At 42.2% G+C, this 7,500-nt stretch overlaps 1 protein-coding gene across 2 annotated transcripts in view; it reads left to right on the top strand.

The window, feature by feature from the left end:
* mapk1 (mitogen-activated protein kinase 1) overlaps window positions 1–7,500 on the top strand; it is a 21,479-nt gene that overhangs the window by 6,928 nt on the left and 7,051 nt on the right. Inside the window, exons 1-4 of one of the 2 annotated variants that reach the window (XM_027162842.2) lie at window positions 1,408–1,541; window positions 5,261–5,443; window positions 7,117–7,306; window positions 7,426–7,500. The exon at window positions 7,426–7,500 is cut by the window's right edge and continues 42 nt beyond it. In XM_027162842.2, coding sequence (XP_027018643.1) covers window positions 1,423–1,541; window positions 5,261–5,443; window positions 7,117–7,306; window positions 7,426–7,500 — 567 coding nt within the window. In that variant the 5' untranslated portion in view covers window positions 1,408–1,422. Of the gene's footprint in view, window positions 1–1,407; window positions 1,542–5,260; window positions 5,444–7,116; window positions 7,307–7,425 lie in introns of those variants that run through there. The other variant, XM_027162841.2, reaches the window with a different exon arrangement.

The following is a 7,500-nucleotide window of genomic DNA, read 5'->3' as shown; positions in this document are numbered from 1 at the left end:
CATTTATGGAATGTTTTGGTAGCCATGTGGATTGGGTGATATGCCCATGTCATTGTAATATCGTGATGAATTAGGGCACAATCACAGTCTTTATTTATTTATTTATTTATTTATTTATTTATTTATTTATTTACAGCTTATTTTGTATAATGTTTGATTTATTCATTTTTACATTCTCTTATGGTAGAAAATTGTCGCTTTATAAGTCCCTCTAGGTTGTGTTGGGTTTTTTTTGTTTTGTTTTTTAAATGTGTGTCCACTTTTTAGCCAAAAATGTTTAATTTTGCTGCAGCTGATTTCCTAACTTGTGCTTTTTTTCCGAAGAACTGTCTTCTCTTAAACTCCTAGCAGTGACGCATTCATAATGACTTTCTATGATGGCTCATGTTCGATGCACACGGTTTCGGCTGAATGCGAGTCGGGATGACATCACACGGTGCGTTCGGAAAAATCGCAAGCTCCTCTGAACTTTTGTTGTTTTTGCGTTCATTTCTGCGATCCAAAAAAGCGAGGGACTATTTTTTTTGGAAATAAAAACAATGTAAGGGTAAGCAAAAAAAAAAAAGTTACGTTGCAGGTTTACATATTTGCATCATTATTAACCTTCATATAAAATGTAATTAGGATGGTTGAGGGTAAAGTGTGATTGCATAGAGGCATTATACAAGAAGCTTTAGCAGTAATGAGTGTGTGTCGGTCATTTATGTTTAAAATAAAAGCACCTGAGTAAACAAGTATCATATGAAGGGAAAATTCAAATGTGCCGAGAGAATTCCAACCGGTTCCAGTGTGAATACAGAATTGTTTCAGCTTTATTCTACTAAACGTTTCACCCTGGTCAAACCTCGCGTTTTCGCTTCTGCTGTTTCTTATTATCTGGCTCTGTTTATGGCTGCGTTAGTGATCGAGATGCTTATCAGGACCCTGTAGTAAAATGAGCTCTGTGTAGCTGCATTGTGTCCGTCGTAAAGCACTGAGAGTGTTAAATTTGTTCAGAGGTTTGTTTGAAGAATTGAGCCTAGCTTCGAGCAGTTTTGATCGCTGCAACAGACGGGTATTTACTGAGGATGATGATTACTAATACATTTTTTTATTGTAGTGCCTTACACACACACACTTTCACACACTTTCATTCCTGAATCGTGCTCTCGACCTTTGCCTTCTCACTTCTGAAGCTTATTTTTCGTTGTGTACACACACACACACACACACACACACACACACACACACACACACACACACGCGCGCGCACAGTGACATGCAGAACACTCACTACGACACACCCTTTATGTTTCTGACCTAGACATGTTTGCTGCACTCACAAATATACAACCTCTACACACTCTCTCTCACACGCGTGTGCACACACACACAGTGCTTGTAGGGGGCTTGCTCAGTGGCTATTGCCAAGACTCCGACTCCATGCCAGGCACTGCTATGGTGCCAGTCGCCATGGTAACATTCCTGCCAATGACGTTAGCATGCCGCCATTCAATCTGGCTGGACGTAGTGTGTCAGGATGAAGAGAGCGAGCGAGCAAAGTGAGAGAAAGCTGTATTATTCTGTTGTATGCATGTGTCTGTCCTCTTCAAACCATTTCTTTCAGCAAGCGCCAGGTTTGTTCTCTAGGTTTGTTACACAGAGATGCCATTTCACAGCCAAAGAGCAGCAGGTGCATTAAAGCAGTTTATTTAGCAGGTGTCTGATATTCAGAAATATAAATGTTGAAGAAAAAAAAAAAAAGTTTAAACCGCTGCTTATGTTTCATGATTATCTTTTTAACATTAGCTAGTACTTCTGGGATTGAACCCTGCTCACAGAAAAAGGAGGATTTCCACCATTTCAGGTTTAAGGAGATTCCAATAATCACATCGGCTTACGAAAGCTAAGCTGGATAGTGGAGTTTCAGGATTCTACAGAAAAGTGGCACAAAAAGTACTAGTATCTTTGCTTACATCTCTCTTTCACATGTATTGCTAAAGACATCTGCCTGATTTCCCCGAACCTCTAAAACGCATGTAACGCCACTTCGTTACAGTTCATTTGTGGTCATGGTGTGTAAGGTTTTACTGAAAGCTGTGAAAGAAACAGAAATAAGCAGACAGCCTGGTCTGGACCCTGATGATGTAATTACAAGCTTCAGCCGTAGCTGGATGTTTACACCTCTCGCCGTTAAAGGTCACCGGCTGCTTAATAAGCCTGTCGTCTCCAAGGTGCCGTCGATGTGATGGCAGGCAGGTAAACGTGAGGACGGGACAGCTCATTTTAATCCTGAAGTGCTAACTATGACGCCTCTATGCTGTTGCAGTTTGCTGTGTAGATCTGTGTAGATGGAGATGAAGCATGCACAAACTGAACACTTGCCCAAACTTGCTAACTTGTGAGCATGGTGCATGCACGAATTGCTAATTGATGGTGTGAATGCATGGGGTAATGAGGTGGCGTTGAAGACTGGACTCCTCTTTTACCACCACACACACACACACAGAGCCCATAGATCATCTGGTTGTTTACAGTCTGTAAAAAATTGCAGTCTTTTCCCTATAAACCCTCATGTTTCCCAAACACACGCAGCTCATTTCTTATATTTCAGCTTCTTTATTTATAGAAGCTGCTGCTGCTGTTGTTGTTGTTGTTATTATTATTGTCAGCATTTAACGCTCATTTCCCATTTCATAGCCTTCCGTTGTTTCTCAGACCAAAGCAGCAAAGACCAAAGTGAGCTTGGTTTGAAAACACTCTGTTGCCGCCCTCCTTTTTTGTGTCTCCATGGCAACATTCTGTTGCATAACTCCTCTCTGCAAAGTCTTGCCTGTCCGTCTCCGTGGAAACCATATCTCTCTTTCTCTTCCTTTTTTATCTTGCTCTCTTCAATCTGGCTGACTCGTTTTTCTTGTTCCCCTCTCACACACTCTCTCTCTCTCTGTTTTTGCTTCTACAGCATCTCTCTCACTTGCTCTTCCTTCACTCTTCATTCCTGTGTGTTTGTGTGCATGGACACACGGGTGGTGACTACAGTAGCATATATAAACACTAAGCTAATTGCTAGCCCGTCCCCATGCTGTCCACTCCCTGCAGTAACACACTACATCACCCTTCTGGCAGCTCACAATTACAGCCAGGTTTAAAGACGCAATAAGCGTTTCTTTTTTTAGCATGGATCCGAACGGGGTTAGTCTGTCGAGTTAGGAACATTGTCGAACACATAACAGCACACATTTCTTCTGTTTACTGGGAATGAAATATCGGCTCTTGAAGCACACGAATCCCTGAGCTTTGTTTGTTAAAACAAAAAATTAGCCGAGATCTTTGGCTTATAGAACCCAACACGTCTTAGGGCCTTTTTACACCTGGTCACTTCATGTGTTTTCTCTGATCCGATAGCTATCTGATTTGTTAAAACTGTTCCATTTACATCAGGCCACATAAATGCGTCTCGGCGAATCGGATATCGATCCGATCTTTCTACTCCCGCCCAAAATGCAAATATATTTTACCTCATTTCCGGGGTAATTGAAATGGAACACACTTTGGTGTATGCGGTTGCTACAAAAAACAGCATTTACTGTTTGCTGCATTTTTGCTGACGGCAGCAGTGCGTTTTAAGACCCAACGAGACACCTGGGTGAAAGATCGGAGCCAGCGCTGGTGGGAAAACATATTTGTTTCTGGCGCGATGCACGACTCGTGAGTCACCTGCGAGTGACGTACTTCCGTTTGGGAGGAGTATAGAGCTGAGGTATGTGGCTTGAACAACCACATGCATTTACACCTGTCCAGTTTCATCTGATATGCGTCCCAGACCACCTCCTGAAGGGGTTTGAACGATCGGTTTTATATATAATAAATATATACAATTTATAAATAATGAAGGCAACCTGTACATCTTTCTATAGTTTCAGAGACACACGTGCTTGGATAGGGACCAGGATTCATTCCCAGTAGTTCAGGCTGCGGTGTTAATGTAAGTGCCCATGCAAACACGGAGTACTGACTACTGTTTCTCCCAACTTCATATTAGTGATTTGTGTCTGTCATTTAGATTTAAAATGATAAATATGCACTAGGTTAGTAGGAGTAAATGAGCGGTAGATTGGAGAATCGGAGACAGCAAAATGGACTTTGTTACTCAGTTCAGATTTGGAGTAGAAAGAGAGCTCGGTTACCCAGAGTGAGAGGAACGCAGTGAGCGCTGAAAGAGGAGATGGATCTGAAGGTCAGCTATAATGTGTGTGTGTGTGTGCGCGCGCATGTGTGTGTGCGTGCCTCTGTTCTAGCGTACCGTCACTTTCAAAGTGTCACTATGGCAACACGCTTCCAAGCCTTTACACTGCGCTGAAGTCTGTTGTATGGAACAGACCATGAGCTTTACCTGATCCTTTGTGGGCTTCGTATACAAGGCAGCATTTTCCTCTGATTTACTGACAACCTGTTTGCAGTCCTTTTATTCAGTGGATCATATAATTTCTCTTCTTCCTCTACTACTTCTCCTTCTTTTTCTTCTGCTTCTCATTCTACCCCTACTCCTCCTTCTCTCCTTCTCATCCTTCTTGTCCTTTTCCTTCCCCTTCTCCAGCTCCTCTACTTTTTCTTCTCCATCTCCTTCCTCTGCTCCTTTTTCCTCTTCATCTCCTCCTTCATCCTCTTCTTCTTCTTCTCCTCCTCCTCCTCCTTTCTCTTCAACTCCTCCTTCTTGTCTTTTTCCTTCCCCTTCTCCACCTTATCCTTTCCCCCCTTCTTACCCTTATCCTCCTTCTTCTTGTCCTCGTTCTTGAGCTTGAAATCTTGGTCCATCTTTGAACCAGTTGCATTCAAAAAAATTTTTTGAACTAAAATATTTTACCTTCTATATTTAGTACTGAACGACCACTTTATTAGGAACGTCCGGCTCTATAACCATGGCACGGTCACTGATGTCTCTTGCATCACGTTTTGCTCTCTATTTTGTTTGTCATGGAAAAAATGAACCTCTTGCCATGTAGCCTTGCTATTTTATGCTTCAGACTGCTACCGAACGATTGGCTGATCTCACCGTGACACTGTGTATGTGTAAATAAACAAAACCGAATATGAAATAATGGAGTTTGTCACAGATGCATGGATTTCTTTTTTTTTTGTCTTTAAATATGTGCATAATATTGTAATCTTTTGTAAATAAATAGTGAAACATCTGTCTGCACTATTATTCATGCAACTCTCGATTGCGGAATATTGGCCATTGCTTATAAAATTGTATTTATTTTATTTATTTGTTTTGTAGCTCTGCTTACGATCGGGATAATAAAGTGCGCGTGGCCATAAAGAAGATCAGCCCATTCGAGCACCAGACGTACTGCCAGCGCACTCTCCGTGAGATAAAGATCCTGCTGCGCTTCAAACACGAGAACATCATCGGCATCAACGACATCATCCGCGCGCCCTCCATCGAGCATATGAAAGACGTGTATCCTTTCCATGCCGTTTGACCTGTTTGGTAAGACGTGAAATTCATAATGAAACTTTTCAGTAGAATGAACACACACACACACACACACACACACCAGACTGCATCATACTACTCTTGGTATCAAAACTTGTAACTGAGCCACAACCTTTCCCATTTTGTTCCTCTCAAAAAGAGCATCTGAAGGTTGACTTAATCCCATAGACAGATCATATAGGCTGACCTTCTGTGAGAAGCCCGGCTCGGACTCTCTGACTCCCTAATCAGATTTCGATCCGTCAATAACACGCCGTCCGCTCAGACGGTCCCAACGGTTTCATTTAAAGTCTGAAAGCCTAAGGTTCAGCTGCCGTGTCATAATTTTTGGCACCGAAGCTCTATTTTTTTTTCTTTTTCTCCTTTACGCAACATAGTAGATGAGTAGGCAGCGGGCCCTGTAGTAAAGAGTTAATTTTGGCGCAGAAATCAATAGTCAGTAGGTGTTCAGTGGCTCACTGGCAGCACAAGTGTTCCTGTAGAAAAGGATGCTCCTCTTCTGTTCTGTACACTCAGTCCCCCTCGTGCATCGTGCTCAGGAAGAAACGGCTTCAAACAGCACTAAGAGATCCTCCCCCTCTTCAGCGGAGGGGTTTTTGGCTGCATGCACACATTCGCAGTGTGTGGGATGGCAGCTGAAATGGCACGGCTTGTTGGAAGCTCTGCCTTGAAATGTGCTTTGTGAGAGATTTTATTTATTTATTTATTTATTTTTAAATGGTTGTCATTTTCTGTCCTGAAAAGAACATTTACAGAAGTCTATGTTTGTGGGTTGTGTACTTTTTTAACTCGAGGTTACATCCCGATCGATGCCGTTATGAACGAGAAAAGAAACCTTTCGGTTTGCGTTGGTGAGGAGTCGATAATGGCCGTGATTGCGTAATCACTAGGAAGAAGGATGTGCTTTCTTTGTCTGCTTGTTGAATGTAATTGTCTACTGGTCTATTACTATAACTTTAAATCTGCTCATACTTGATAGCTTGTTATTATTTTTACACAAGTGGAAAGAATTGCTTTTTACAGTGCATTCTGAGCAAAGACCTGAGCAGTTTAGGGTCAAGAACCCAACAGTGGGATTTTCTCATTCTTGGCTCAGAAACCAAACCATTAAGACACCATTTCAACATTTTTTTTTTAGGAATATAATCTGTATGTGACCAGTGCTTCAATTAGCATTTTAACATCAGTGATGTACACAAGACCTGACTTCCTGCAGCTTTGCACTTTTGCTTTGTTTTTGGTTTTTTTGCTTGTGAACCTTTACCACGGGATTTGTACCAGATACAGTGTTTATGCAATGCTCTATGCAAGCACACGCACCACAAAGGTGGACTCATTAATAACCTTTCTTTCTTCCTGTTCTGATGACAATGCTATAAAACCACACTAGGCTTAACCTGAGAGGTCCCTTTGCTCACATTGGACACACATTGCTTGCCTACAGGAAAGCACAAGCACCACAAGATGTTCTTTAAACCATAAACACTATCCAACCCCCGGCAGTGGAAACGGATCATTTTTCTGATCTAAATAACGTTCAGGTTTATCCAAACACTCAGCCACAGGCCTGGGGGAGGGGAATAATTCAGCCTAGACGTTTCTCTAAACACCACATCCTTGACTTGAGCAATCTCCAGCTACATCGTGCAGGACCTGATGGAGACCGATCTGTACAAGCTGCTGAAGACACAGCACCTCAGCAATGATCACATCTGCTACTTCCTGTATCAGATCCTGCGTGGCCTGAAGTACATTCACTCAGCCAATGTACTCCACAGAGACCTGAAGCCCTCCAACCTGCTGCTCAACACCACCTGTGATCTCAAGGCATGCACCTTTTAATAAGCTTATTCATTAATGCTGTTTTGTGTCATTGATAATCAATAATTATTTTTACCATCCAAGAATGTTTTTATAACCTATTGTTATTCACCATGTGTTTCCAGATCTGCGATTTTGGGCTCGCGCGTGTAGCCGACCCGGACCACGATCACACCGGGTTCCTCACCGAGTACGTAGCC

The sequence above is a fragment of the Tachysurus fulvidraco genome, chromosome 9 (genome assembly GCF_022655615.1).
Source record: "Tachysurus fulvidraco isolate hzauxx_2018 chromosome 9, HZAU_PFXX_2.0, whole genome shotgun sequence".
Taxonomy (NCBI): domain Eukaryota; kingdom Metazoa; phylum Chordata; class Actinopteri; order Siluriformes; family Bagridae; genus Tachysurus; species Tachysurus fulvidraco.
This window is presented reverse-complemented; position numbering and strand designations above follow the sequence as displayed.